The sequence below is a fragment of the Mustela erminea genome, chromosome 4 (assembly GCF_009829155.1).
Source record: "Mustela erminea isolate mMusErm1 chromosome 4, mMusErm1.Pri, whole genome shotgun sequence".
In the NCBI taxonomy this organism is placed as follows: Eukaryota; Metazoa; Chordata; class Mammalia; order Carnivora; family Mustelidae; genus Mustela; species Mustela erminea.
The window spans coordinates 31,583,864-31,598,145 of NC_045617.1; the positions used below are offsets into that span (position 1 = coordinate 31,583,864).

A 14,282-nucleotide genomic window follows, 5' to 3' on the forward strand; every position below is an offset into this window, starting at 1 on the left:
AGGCCCTCAGTAGGCAGTTTCATTGTCACCATATATACATGTTAATCCACACATACTTTTTTCTTTCTTTTTGAGCTTTCTTTTACAAAGCAAAACATTTTCTGGTCAGTTGATGCTAAAAACCTAAAATCCCCTCAATAAGTTTTCTCATAGGAAAAATGTCTTTTTGCTGATGAGCCCCTATAGAAGTCAGATACGTTCTCCCTCCCTCCACCCATGTCTCTTGCTGTGATGGGTTAGAAAAAGTCCCTGCCAGCCACCCAGGGACTGAGGACCTGGTCCCAACTGGGAGACAGCAGGGTGGTGATTGCTGCAGTACTCAGGATCCAGAAAATAAAAGTCATTTTTAACTGAGTTAAGTCATCAGGATCATATCCAGGTCATTTAGTGACCTACAAGAATCTTCCCACCAACCTCTGGGAAGAGCACTATGGACCTGGGCTCTTAGGGTACCTGACCTTAGTCAGGTTTGGTACACTTTGAAGTAACTTCAGTGAAATCCTCCCCTGAATATGGGGTGGGGGGTGGCATAGGAAGGGAAGAGGGTGCTTTCCAATTTCAGCGCACAAAAATCTATTTTTTATCATAGTCTTCCATTAGCTAGCATTAAATTTTTATATCCATAAATAAAGTCACTGTTTCTAATTCTGTTCTTCTCATTGTGGGCGTCCCAGTGACCTTGAAGTGTGTATTTTCTCCAGTAAAATGGGACACATACCAAAAGCACAAGATCATTGGAAAGAGTGCATGGAGAGAAGAAAGCTACACAGACCAGTAGATCAGTACCTCCTTTAGCACGTGTTGAATAAATGCTAAAGTGTATGAATCATAAAAAGCACTGCACAAGTTTCCCTCATTTGCATCCCAAGGAAAATCCCCTTGTCTAAACAGTTCATAATAAGAAATAATGATTCTACAGTTCTGTAAGTCTTTTTGATGAGGAATATGCAATTTTTTCCTTGAAGGTCATTAGTTCTTTCCTAAACACGAAAACTCTTAGCATAATTAACAATGGTTTCAGAAAACAATTGCTTTGCCTGCTATCTGGGAGCCTGTGAAGTGCACATATTGAAAATGCTATATTTCCCTATTAAAATGCCACTTAACATTTATTTTATGAATAATCAAAGTCTTAGGAGTGTCCTATGATTCATTTTATTATGGAGTCTCCTCATATTGTTTTCAAATTAAACTCTCTTTAAAAGATCTACTGAAATCGTTAAGTGAAGAAACTCATTTGTATTTTATTTTTATTAAAGATTGCACAAACTGGAACCAAGACCAAAATACTGAATCCACTGTACATCATTCAGTGTAAAACAACATACATCACATTTGTACTCTACCAAATAAGACATTTTCCTTAAAATTATATATTGCGTGCTTTTAGATTCATGCTTTAGATATTTTACATTTGTCATTATTCTCTTATAAATAATTGCAACTTGACCAATTTGTACACCTGCTACCACTAGATAGTCAATACGGGAAGGCGTAGTCTTTGACCCGAGAACAGATGAAATGGAAACAAATGTATGGTTGTCACATCTACCGAACTGTGACTACTGTTTTGCCTATATCGTGGAATGCTAATGTAAAACACACACACACAAAGTCGTTTCAAAAGGCACAATTTCCTCCACAGAAAAGAACAATTTTAAAACACATGGCAATCAAAAATCGGCACCCTCAAGGGCGCTGTGAAGTTCATATGAATGCGATCTTAAACCTTCAGAGTAGACCTCCTGGGCGTTTCGTGGGAGTGCCTATCCGCCGAGTCCAAGAGCCTAGGATGCGCGGACACCCACAGCCCTCGGGCGGTGCAGAAGGCCAGATTTTTTTCTTTCTTTCTTTTTTTGAGACACTTCTAAACCTTTGCTCTGAGTTTAAGCAGCGGACCTGGAACCTCTCCCTCTTCCAAATCTGGATAAAAACAGCTCTGTCAACCGGATCCTTCGTATCTCCAGGAGCTCCTCTTCTCCCAAAACAGAGCCACCCCCACCTTCTCATCTCTGTCCACGCCCCCCAAGCCCACCCTTTCCCGAGCCGACTCGTTACGAGTTGCGCTCGCCGCCGCCTCCCGCTTCGGGGTCGCTCTGGTCGTCCGTGAAGCAGACGTCCACATCGCTGTCGTTGTCGCTCTTGGGCTCCCCGGGCTCCGGGAGGTAGTCAGGCTCTGCGCCTGGCCCCTCGCCCGCCTTGGCGAGCAGGTTTTGTCCGGGGTGGCGGGACTTGACGTGGCGCTCCAGGTCCCGGCGGCGCACCAGCACCTTGCCGCAGAACTCGCAGCGGTAGGGGGTGTTGCCCTCGGCGTGTAGACGGATGTGCTTGTTCAGATTGCTGGGGTCGCCGAAGGGCCGCAGGCACACTTTGCACTTGAGCGGCTTGTAGCCCGTGTGCGTCCGCATGTGAATCTTGAGCCCGTATTTGCGCGAGTACAGCTTGCCGCAGTAAAGACACAGGTGGCCGGTCTTGGGTTTGCCCGCGCCGCCACCTCCACTGCCGCCACCCCCAGGGCCACCCGTCGCCACGACGGCCGGTGGCAGCGTCCCCGCGTCCAGGCGGCCGCGGCTTTTCCCGGCCGCCATCTCCGACAGCTGCTGCGTGTGCATGGCGATCTCTCGGTCGATGCTCGCCAAGGAGCCCAGCTCCGCAGGGCTTAGAGCCGCTGCTGCCGCCGCTGCCGCCGCCGCCGCCGCAGGCCCGCTGAAGTAGGAGATGGACTCTGGGTACTTGAGCAGCCCGCCGAAGTGCAGTTTGAGCGGGTAATAAGCGGCGGCGGCCGGCGAGCCGTAGAGTAGCTCTCCGTTGTAGACGGTAAAAGCGGGCATGACGGCAGGCAGGTGGCTGCACTCGCCACCGGGGTAGGCTTTGAGCCCGCCCGCGTCGAGGGCCGGCAGCGCGCAGCGCTCGACGGGCAGCCCGGTCGCAGAGGGCAGCTGGGCGAAACGCGCTCCCGGCAGCGCAGCCGCGGCGGGCTGGGCGCGCTCCACATGCTTGAAGGCTGACGCCTCTTCCGGGGGGCCAGGGAGCAGAGGGAAGCCGCGCAGGCCCCCCGAGCAGGGTAGGCCAGGCGGAGGCGGCGGGGGCGGTTCTCCCGCGAGAAGGCACTTAGAGTGGTGATGGTGGTGGTGCGCGTGGTGGTGATGGTGGTGGCCCGTGCTGCCCGCCGCGGGGTTCTCCCCGCTTCCGGGGCGCCCGCCCGCACGGCCCCCGCCCAACAGCCTGCCTAAGGCCAGGCCGGACCCCGGTTTGCCGCCACCCTCTTCCCGGTAGGGGTCGCCGTGTGCGGCCGCCGCCGCCGCCGCCCTGGCCAAGCCCGCAGGCTTAAAAGCGGAGCGCACTCCGGGGTAGAAGGCCAGGCCGCCGCCCCCCGCTGGGGAGCCGCCCACGAAGCCGAGGAAGTGGCCGTGTCCCCGGGAGGCCCCGCTCATGTCTAAGGCGCGGTCCGGCTGCTCCTTGCCCTTCTTGGACTGCCCCCACTTGGCCGGGGGCGGTGAAGGGGCGGAGGGCGCAGAAGAGGCCTCCCGCTTAATGCTCTCCCGCGCCCCGCAGGCCTGGAGGGGCGGCGGGGCGTGTGGGTGGGACCGCAGAGGGCCAGCGGGGGCGGCCGCGGCAAAGTCAGGCGCGGGGGGTTTTGGAGAGAAGTGAAGGCCATCCGCGGCCGGGGCAGCGCCTTGGCGAGCCGCGTGCTCGTGGTGCAGGTAGGCTCGGCTCCCGCCGCTGCTGAGCACGCAGTGGAAACGTAGGTGGGCCTTAAGGCTGTTGGGGTATCTAAACGTCCTCCAGCAGTACCAGCAAATGTAGCGCTCCTCCCCTGGGCGAGAAAGAGTAGGAAAGCGACCCAGTGAGAGGCGAACTAGCAAGAGAGAAAGAAAGCGCACCCAAGGCAAAGCCCAGATTTTGACCCAGCGGTATGAGGAGAAACAGGAGTATTCTTGGGTACAGCGAAGAAGTGAGTTAGTTCGGTAGCCCCCGCAGCAAGGACCCCGAGAAGCCCCAAATGGCCAACTTTGTCAACATCTCCATCCTCTGGGATTACTCAAGAGGCCAAAGGGGTGACCTGTGCCTTTCCAACGAAGACTTCCTCCGGGCCATCCGAGCAAATCCTCGTTGGGAGGGCAGCGCTCAGGCAGACTGGCCGGGGAAGAGACCAGAACAGAGAGCAGCTGTTGCTTTAAATCAAGTGTTGAAGCTGTGCTGTGCCCGGGCCCATCTGTTGGCGTTTGCAGAATAGGTGGCGTATGTCAAGGAGTTTGGATAAACTGAACAAAGACCAATCTAATGGTCGTGAGCGCCTCATTACCAGGCGAGACAATATCTTGTATGTATGGGCCATATGTAATCATTCCTTTTCATAGAACAATGCCTTTTATGTCCACTACGCACCCTTCCCACCCCCTCCCTGCCTTAAACATTTTGCCTGAGGTTTTCCTGGAGCGTGACCAACTGAAGGACCACATAGGGACTATGATCTGCTATTCTTCAAAATTATTTGTATCTTTATTTCCTCTTTAACCCCATTTAATTTGATGAGAGAAAAGAAAAAGCCCTGTGTCCTGATATTCTAAAAACTGAAGGATGATGTTGCATTATCTTGTCAGTTGTTTCATCTGGAGTAATTAATTAACTCCTAGATAGCTATACAAATCCAAGCTTAATAATAAAGCTCTTGGGAAAGATAGTTTATTTTTTATGAAACAAATGAATATATAGATAGATAGATAGATAGATAGATAGATATAGATATAGATATATGGAGATACTCAGCTTTTAATAAGTGTACAACTCTCTACCAGGAACGATATACATGTTTTGGCATCAAGTGTTTTTTTAATATTATTAACATTACTTCTTTTAATTTTGCCAGGTTCTGGGAACACAATTAAGAGACACATGTATGAAACAGATTTTGATCACATGGTAGTTAATTTTCACTTAAAAAGGGCTCGTTACATCTGGACACAGAACAACGATCTTGCAGTGGGTTTCTTTTTTAATGTTACAGTTGATTGATAACACTGAAGGGTGTTTGTGAGAAAGAAGTTAGTTGAGGCACAAGGAAGTACCCAAAATATGTCTGTCTCATTAAATTTAATGGAAAAGTTAAATTCCCTTCCCCCTCGTACACAAGCAGTTCAAACTTCTAAAACATCACTATAAAAACAACTGGAAGAAATTCCAGATCTTCTTCCCTTCGTGTATTTTACTTTTTGGCTTTGCATAAAGCAAGTAGTCCCCCTAGATAACTAAGATGGAAGTTCAAGTAAGGATCTGTTTATTTCGGCTGAAGGCAAGGTAGAACAGAAAGCAAAAGGTGGGGAGGGGGGCAGGATTTGCCTCTGAGAACTTAACCTATTTGTTTATGGAAGACTTAGATAAAATAATTTCAGTGTTTTTGCTACCTTGTATTGAGAAGCTTTCAAAATAAATCTTGGTTGGGGGGGTAGATTTCCTGGGTTCCCTTTATGGGTATGCTGATTTAATATCTTAAATAACCTCCCTTCTCAGAACCTTCCTCTCATCACCCCTTTTTAAAGAAGGAGTTTTCAGAGGCTGCCCCAGAATGACTCTAGTCAATTGCAAAGCCAAGAAAGCTTTATCCGTAAAACAAAGGGTTGGTACTTTATTTAAGCTTACCATGGAATTTAAACCCATTGGAGTTAGTCAATAATGGAAGAATAGCAGCCATCTCTACTTATTTCTTCCTTTTTTCAAGGGGTAAGCAAATGTGTTCCTGTTTCAATATGTTCTTTTTTCAGTTTATCCTAACCAACTGACATGTTCTCTGAATTCTGAAATCCAGCCTATGCCAAAAGTATCAGACACACTTCATAAGTGACGTTGCCTCATCTCCTTGGTGTAACCCTGAGGTTGCCAAGATTTCAAGCATTTCAAAGGTGGGGAAGTCAGGGTTCAAAATAACCCATGCATTCCCAAAAGGAAAATGGTGTCTATTCTGACATCAGTTGGCTGAAATAAAAACACAAGAGCCACCACTCAAACAAGTTGCTTTTGTACTATTTGAGAGTGCCTAAGGAGGGGTGTTCTGTGTAGAAATGTCTGGCCCCGAAAGGTCAGCAGCTGTTAGAATTGTCATGTGGTGGCTGATTTGAGAGTTTTCCACTACAGGGTTTTTATCATGTTTCTCTTTTACTGGAAGAAGTTGACAAGAGAATTTAATACAGTGTGATACAAGGAACAACCTAAGATAATGTTTTATGAATACTGTATGCACAGATCTACCCACAAGACAGTGATACTTTGAAGCGAAGTGATTCATCCTTCTGAATAAACTTCATTCTGTCTTATTCATGAATGTTTCTTAATGCTCATATTTGTATTAATTTCTTTAACCCTATTTCTAAAGTGATGAGACTTAAGCAGGCAATTCAGGAGAAGAGCACGTTAAAATATTTTACAGAATTCATTGTGTTGACTTTAAACATAACTGTGTCTTTAGGAGAAACTGCACACTAAAGCAGTTGTGAAGGAAAAAAGTCTTGGAAGCTTTGTGAATAAAAAGGGAGGTCTCAAGATCTTAACTATTTTAGCACCTCCCAGCTTTCTTTCACAGAAAGTGTTCTTCAGTGTTCTAGGGAAGGTTTGAAAATGTTCTTGTCTTTAGTCACTGCCCCTTAATTTGCATAAATCCACTCTTGGCTTTGGAAGGGATCAAATAAATCTGAGAAGAAACTGGGATACATCCCAGATTCAATTTAAGTAGGGAGGGGAAATGAATAAATACCATTTAAATGGTAGGGCCTCAGTACCTGCCAACTGACCAGCTGTAAGTACCGTAATGCTTTTAAAATGCTGTAAAAGTACATCACTCTCCTTCAAACCAGTGAAGAGAAGCCCCTCCACCTTCGAAACCATTCCAAGTCTGAGTTATGCTTTTTGGAGCTCATGATGTGATTAATAATATGTTAAGTCTTCTTTATTGATTCTTAATTGAGTAAATGATTGTCTCTGAGTATGTAATAGGAAAAGATGACCCCATTAAGTTCATAAAGAATATTTTGGGGGGCATCTGGGTGTGTCAGTAGATTAATCGCTCTCAAGGTCCTGAGATGGGAGCCCCATGTGGGGCTCCACACTCAGCGGGGAGTCTGGTTGAGGGTCTCTCTCTCCTATCCTTCTTCCCCTTACCCCACTTTCTCTCTCTCTCAATAAATAAATCTTTTAAAAAAAAAAAGAACAGTTTTTTCCCTGCAATCACGAGGCAGATTTTTGTCTCTTTTATCCTTTACTGTTGATTTTAAGGAGGTAGTGGTGACATTGCTTAGCGTGAATTCAGTTTTATACAGCTCAAGGGAAAGGCCCTGTCAATCCAGGGCTGGACTCTCACCCACCCAGCTGGCCAGAGGCCCTCTCAGACTTGGTACCTTTCTCGTCGTGTGTCGGAGTTGCAGTCGTGGGGATGTCAAACCACTGAGCTAGAGAGTTGGAATACCACACCGTCAGCTCCTCCCCTGGCTGGACATCTCGAAGCGCTCGGTAGAAAATCTGGGACACAAGGAACAGGACAGCTTGCTGTCATTTCCTGGGTAATCGGTCTAAACACATCTAAAAGGAAAGGTTGGAATGCTTGTTCTGACACTGTGTGACCCTGGAAAATCTATTGGATCTCTCTGAACCTTATTTCCCTCATTCTTCAAACGGGGAAAATAATAGTATCTACTTTACAAGGTTGTTGGGATATTTAAATGAGACCTCCAGCTAAAGCCCTTTGCTCCTGATATTGATGGCCACCTCAGTAACGTGGGGTAGGTAGAATTGGCAGTGGGGGGAAGCCCACGGTACCTGTCCTCCTGGTAAGTCTGCAATAGCTTCCAGAGTCTGTTCCTGGGGGTTCCTGGCTGCCCGGATTAACCCTATCCATTCCAGAGGAGAGCCCCCCGACTCGTCCACCAGCTCCCCTCTCACCATGCGCACCTGCAACACAAGCAGTGGTCGTTCTTCCCCGCGCCACGGGCAGGCCCACAACCCAGAGGGAAAGTTTATCCAACACCCCACCAGACTCAGGAAAACGGTTGTGTTCACGGTGGCCAGACCGCTATGGGCTGCTGGGAGGAAGGTGATTCCTAAGGACCCTTGCTTGAAGGAGGGAGAAGAGGCTGGCAAGTATGACAGTTCCCCCTCTCCCCCCACCTCGGCGGTACCAAGGTCGAGAGCATCCTCCCTGAGCGACTGGGGGTGTCTGATACCTAGACGTTCCCCACTCCCATCCTCACCCCAGTTCTCGCTCCTGCGGTTCTGAGAGCTGCCTGAATACCAGGGGAGAGACGATTTGAAGGCAGCCCCAGAACCCAGAGTTTCCTCCACCTTCTTCTCATGCCTCCCGACGCTCGCTGCACAGCACCTAGGTGCCAAAGTGCCCGCAAGCCCGGCAGTGAGAGTGTGCGAACAAAGCATGGACAGCCGGCCATTTAAACGCAATTAAAGCGCATTTAAAGAAGGCTCTAGACCGCCGAGGGTGGAGGGGGGGTGGGAGAATGATTACGTGAGGAGCCAGATGCAGGTCCCGCTGGCGGGGCGCCTGAGCAATTTCTTACAAGAAAGCTCTCGGCAGAGACTAGGCAAACCTAAGGTCCTCCTTCCGCCGCCCCCACGGGACTCCTGCCTTCTTTTCCCGGTCGCTGTGAGCCGACACTTGTCTGCTGGGACGCCTCAGGGCGGGGGGGGGGGGGGGGCTTTAAAACCCCGCTGCGGTCAGAGGTCTGTCCGCCGCTCCAGAGTCTGAGCAGGCGGGCTGGCCCCGACGCCTCCCAGTTGCGACCCTGGACTCCCAGAGCCCGGCTGCGGGCGCGCGGACCGGGTGCTCACGCGACTGGGCCCTTCTCGCCCTGGAAGCCCCAGTTGGAGCCATCACCTGGCTCACCCTCTCTCCATTTACCCCAGCCCTCCAGCAGACATCCGCGGAGTGGAAGAAGGGGGGGGGGGCGCCTGGGAACTGAGAGATTCCCAAGAATTTCCCCCGCCCCCCAACACATGAAATTAAGGTAAATGCAAGCCTTAAAGTAGCGCGTTGAAGGAAGAAGTTAAGAAAAGCCTTCAACGCCCCGCGCGTTGTGAAACAGAAAAGGCGAATTTGCAGAGAGGCAGGGCCCCGCCACGCCTCTGCAAACGAAACCCCGGAATCCAGGGAAACCGTGGGTTCCGACTGGTCCCGGCGCGTAAGGAGTCCCATGCACCCCACCGGGGGCTGTCCCCTCTCAGCCATGTTCTTTCCCCTCAGCTCGGCCCACGTCCAGCTCTCACTTAATACGACTTGCGGGGAATTACCAGAGTCCCCCGGGCCACCTGGCAGAACTGGCAGGTATCGACTCAACCACCCCTTTCCTCCACTTGCCCTATCTACCCCTGACAGGGCCAGGGCAAAGGAAGGCGAAAGGCTGTGGGCGGAGGTCGGAATGGCTAATACCTTTTTCCTGGGCCCTGGTTCCCTGCGGTCTGACAGGTACTTGCCCAGCTTGAAGGTTCCGGGCACCGGCCCCAGGCGCAGGCCGGCCGGAATGCAGCAGTCCGCACTCACGCTGGTGGCCGGAGCGCGGGCTGCTCCGTGCATTGCTGCCGCCGCCGCCAGGCAGGCGCTCGGGTGCGCCGGGTCCTCCGCAGGGCTCGAGTGACAGTGCCCGAGCCGCGCGTGAGCCAGGGAGCCGCACCCCGACGTGCGTCCTCCGCCCGCGGAGTGACGCGGGCGGGCATGCACTGCGCCTTTTCAATCGGGGCGGGCGCCTTTTGGCACCGCGAGCGCAAGGGCGCGGAGTTTGGTGAGAGAGTTGCTCTGCGGAGCAGCTGCAAAGTCCCACCCGAGAGGGTCACATGGAGTGGTTCCCTCAGCCCTCTGCATAATCGAGGCCTCTGAATGGCTGGCGCACAATGGTCCAGGCGACCTTCCCATTCCTAAAAATCCAATTTGTCAAGGGCGAAGAAAAGACGCTGGTGAATCAAAGGTCCGGCGGGACCATTAATCCTCAGCATGGGGTATTGTCCTCGAGACAGTTACGATATTTTAAGTGACAAATCCACTGTATAATTTCTCCATAAATTTTACTTCCTTTTATTGTTCTCCGACAAACCAGTTTTGGGAAATAAGTGACTACTTTAAGTCTACTTGGCTGATTCCTTTGAGCCTTGGTCTACTTCAAAGATTTTTAATTCTCTCCCCTTGGCTTTATTGTAAAGGAGATTAAACAAAGAGATGGGGACTGTTTGGAGGACTTGTTAACTTCTATTGATTTCTGGCGTGTGCCATACAGAAATTAGGCAGGTACTTGATGGGAAAACACCAGAAAATACCTACACTTTTTAAATAACGACCATATTACCATTTCAGGGGATTGGGTCCACGCCAGTCGTCTATTTAGAACCCCTTTTTCGTTCCTTCTGTCCAGCTTCGCCCCGAAATATGAAGCGTCCGAACTAGTTTTGGTAGACGTGGTCCGTTGTGCACCACTGCTCTCGGGGGCACCCCGGACCCGCACTTTCTCTGGGAATGGAAAGCGGCCTCAGGGCCATGGCTTTGCCGGCGAACCTATGCCCTTGTCCCCAGCAGAGGGTTAAAGAGGGGTGTGCTGATTGGGTCTTTTTAAAATCAGGTCTCCCTCACATGCCAACCGACCAACTCAAGCCCTGATTTGCTTTTACGTTTTAAACCTAGAGGAAATCCTTGGAGTTAACTTTTTTAAAAGGGGGGGGGGAGGGAGTACTGTACCAAAGGTGGGGGGGGGTGAGGTGAGCATTGGGAACTCCTACTTTGAGCCCAGTTCATGCACTATGAGAACGTGCGTACTTCGGGATTTAAACCAGAGTGCCAGAGTGCTCGTTTTCTTTTAAGGAAGACTCCAATTTGTGCAGAGACATTTCTTTTCATAAGATAGCTGAGTAATTGAGTTCATCAGATACTTGTGACTTCTTCCTGCACATGCCACGCTACGCTCATCGTGGGCGGCGCTCCTCAAACCCTACGCACCACGAAGCAGGCCCAACGCAGTATTCCGGGAGCGGCGTGAGAGGCTGTGGGTCTCTGGCGTGTGTTGGAGGCCCAAAGACTGTACACTTGGGCGGAGGACTCCCAGCAGCCACTACACCGAATTCTCCACTGGCTTCTGCCCGCGGAAGTTGTGGTTCTTAGGTCACTGGCCGGAGTGAATGTGATTAACAGCAGCGGCCGGACGCAAGGTGGCGACACCGGTAACTCAGCGGTTGGTCTCCATCAGGCCCTCAAAAAAGCTCCGTGGCATCCGGCAATGGAGACCTGCGTTCACCATACTGGACACTGTCAGGAGCCTCGGGGTCCTTTAGTCTGGCATTCGAGACTCGGAGAAACGTCAGTGAAATACTTCAGAGCCTCATTCTTCTAATCCGTAAAATGGGAACAATAATGGAACTTCAGCTTCCACTCAGCGTTTCACTCGGGGTTTTTGCGAAGGTCAACAGCAATGACCTGTGTGTAGAGTGAATGGCTCGCCCAGACTCGAGGTTTGCATAAGGGGGGAATCCAGGTCAGGTCAAGGGTCTCAAGTCTAAGCATCTCCAGTCAAACGGTGCGGTAACACGTGGGTGGCGGGTCTGTGCTAACTTCAAGGCCTGTATAGACCCGGCTGCTGGGGCGGGGAAGAGAGACGCTTGGCGGGTCCGGGCGGCCACATTCTTCGGCCGCTCTAACCAGGTAGCCGCGCCATGCCCAGGGCCACTTTCTGAGGGAGCTGCCACCGATTTTTCCTCTCAAACCTCCAACTGCCCCTCTTCGTGCCGCGCGAAGGCTGAGCGAGCGACGGACAGGAGGGAGCCTTTGATCCGTCGGCCCATGAATGGCAAAAGCCGGGGGAGGGGAGGAGGAGAGGAAGCCGCTCCGAAGAGTCGAGGGCAATAAATTTAAGCCATGAACATGTCCCTCTAACCTCTGGCCTGGCGACTCCGGGATGACACCCAGTTTAAATTACCAGCACTGCGAGCGGGAAGGGGCGAGCGCGGGGCCTGGGTTCGGGGCTCCTCCCCGGCCCTCCTTAATGAGTGAAAAAGCGTGAACGACACGCGAACAATTTTATCAATAGGACCATGTAAAGGCCGACTGTGAGGAAAGTTATTTATTAATATGGCCAATTGTGGCTGGTTCCCAGCCCCTCGAGAAGAAAGGGACTGCGCCAGAGGCATTCACACCAGCTCGCCGAGTTTTATTCTGTCCTGTGGCTCAGAGTTGAAGTTCCCCAAGTGAAATAAATTGTCCACAAAGGAGGAAAGGAACACATTTTCTTTTATTTTTTCTCCCCTAAAAAGCAAGGGTGAAACCAATCTAATGTGCCCAGTGGAGCAAGATGGGCCGTGAAAGGCTGGGTGTTAAAAGTAAAAGCGGGCTGTGCAGCAAATGGGATGGAAAATTAAATGAAATTAAATAGCTTGAACGGCCGTATTGTCCCTTATTAAAAAGACACATTAATTACATGGTCTCAGCCTTATTCAAAGACAATGTTGAGACTCAATCAAAACATTCCACTCGGCTTTTTTATGGACTTAAAATGGGCGTCCAGAGGCCCCGTTAAAGCGAAATCCCTTCTGTACGGAGGTGCGGGGCGAGGCGGGTTTGGGGGCGGTCCTGCCCACTGCCCACCGCGGAACTGCGCGGACACAACTCCCTCCGCGTAACCGGTTGCGGGTAAGGAGGCGAGGCGGCTGAGAGCAGCAGCCCGCGGGTGGGGCGGGCAGCAGAGAGCTAACTCCCCCCACTGCGTTACTTCCAGACCCGGCTGCGTTAGGGGGGCGGTCCCCGCCCGCGCCGCGCAGCATCCCAGAGCGGAGTTGGAATTGCTGCCGGCGCCGAGCACGTGTGACCCGGCTGGGCTCCGCCTAGAAAAGAGGCCCTACAGCCCTTGAGCGCTGGTTTAGCCGCTCTATTCCGAACACCCTTCTGCAGAGCTGGGGGTGGCCGGGGCGGAAAGCCCTTGGGCTTCGGGTCCCCAGGGGGGGGCCGATTCGGCAGCATCCTGAGACCCTCTCTGCCTTGAGGCCCCGGGTGTTTGGAGAGTCTCCCGCCCCAACCCTGGCCGGCTCGCAGAGTCTCGAATCCCAGGATGGAGGGAGCTGCCCGGGGTCAGGAACCAATGGCGAGGACGCGGGGCAGATAGAGCCCCGGAGACTCCGCGGAGTTGGGGCTTGAGGTGACCCGGGCTGCGGCCCCCGAGGGTGTCTGCCCTGGCCCGGCCGGCGGGTCAGCGCGGACCAGCTGCGCGGCCCCCGAGGCGCGGGTGGGACATTAAGTCCAGGTCTGAATAGGGCGGCGGCGACGGGCTCTGGGAACGCCACCAGATGACACGCAGGCGACGGAGCCATTTTCTCCTTAATTGCGAGGCCGGTGGGTGCGCCGCGGCCGGTAGACTCCAAACGCACAGCCAGGACGCAGCCCGGACGCCGCTGGTGGGTTTTGTGGTGCCTTTTTTGTTGTTTTTTAAGTCCTTCATTGGAAGCGGCTCAATAAAAGTATTCAGAGTGCCTCTCAAGTTGCCTTTTAACCGGAGTTCCCCAACTTATTTCTTGGTTCTTTCGGTTGACATGGTGCAAAGAAAAGTCAGCGAGCGTGTTGCTGAATTGCAATGTCTGGGGGCACCTCCACATTCAGCGCTCCTCTGCCGGCCGCCGCCGAATGAGCCCGCACTCAATTCGATTTTCCTTGCTGTTGGGCACATTTAGGAGCGCCTCTATTTGTGAAGTTCATTTCTAGGCAAATGTATTCAAGAGCTGATGGGAATGAATAGGACCGTGTGTCAGCCGCCCCTAATTGGGATTAAAGCACTTAGGAGCATATGCAGAGAGTGACAGAAATTCTCAGGTTGCATTGTGTGCAGACTTCCACCCGCTTGGACACTCCTCCTCCAAGGGAGATTTATAAAGCTTGCAGGGAGAAACTGAGGAAAGAAAAGCGAAACGGAACAGAATCGGGCTAATGGCTCACGATGGGGCTGCGGTTCAGCAAGTGGTGGTGACAGCTTCTGAGAAAAGATGCTGGGGGATAATTGAAGGCGGGCGGGGGAGCGGGTCTGAACTCTTTAATCAGAAAGGCGGAGTGTTAAAAGGCGAAATAAAGATGTTCTGAGATTCCCAGACGGTTTTTTCCCCCCCTCTTTCCTTTTTTTTTTTTTTTTTTTTTTTCTCCGTCTTCCCCTTGAAGAGCTTGGCTTTCTTTCTTTTTATCTCTGCCTCCCATCCCCACCCCCAAAGAACATACCATCTCTTGGGGCAATAACAAGAACAATTTGGTATTTGAATTAGGAAAAGAAAAG

General features: G+C 51.6%; 1 protein-coding gene across 1 annotated transcript; it reads right to left on the reverse strand.

Moving 5' to 3' along the window:
• Positions 1–1,368: 1,368 nt before the first annotated feature.
• On the reverse strand, positions 1,369–9,744 carry PRDM13 (PR/SET domain 13). The gene is made up of 4 exons (XM_032338318.1): positions 9,428–9,744; positions 7,807–7,938; positions 7,389–7,509; positions 1,369–3,817 (listed from the first exon to the last, which is right to left on the reverse strand). Exons 1-4 carry the CDS (start codon positions 9,569–9,571, stop codon positions 2,055–2,057), a joined length of 2,160 nt encoding a protein of 719 aa, XP_032194209.1. The 5' UTR covers positions 9,572–9,744; the 3' UTR covers positions 1,369–2,054.
• Between the last annotated feature and the right edge of the window lie 4,538 nt (positions 9,745–14,282).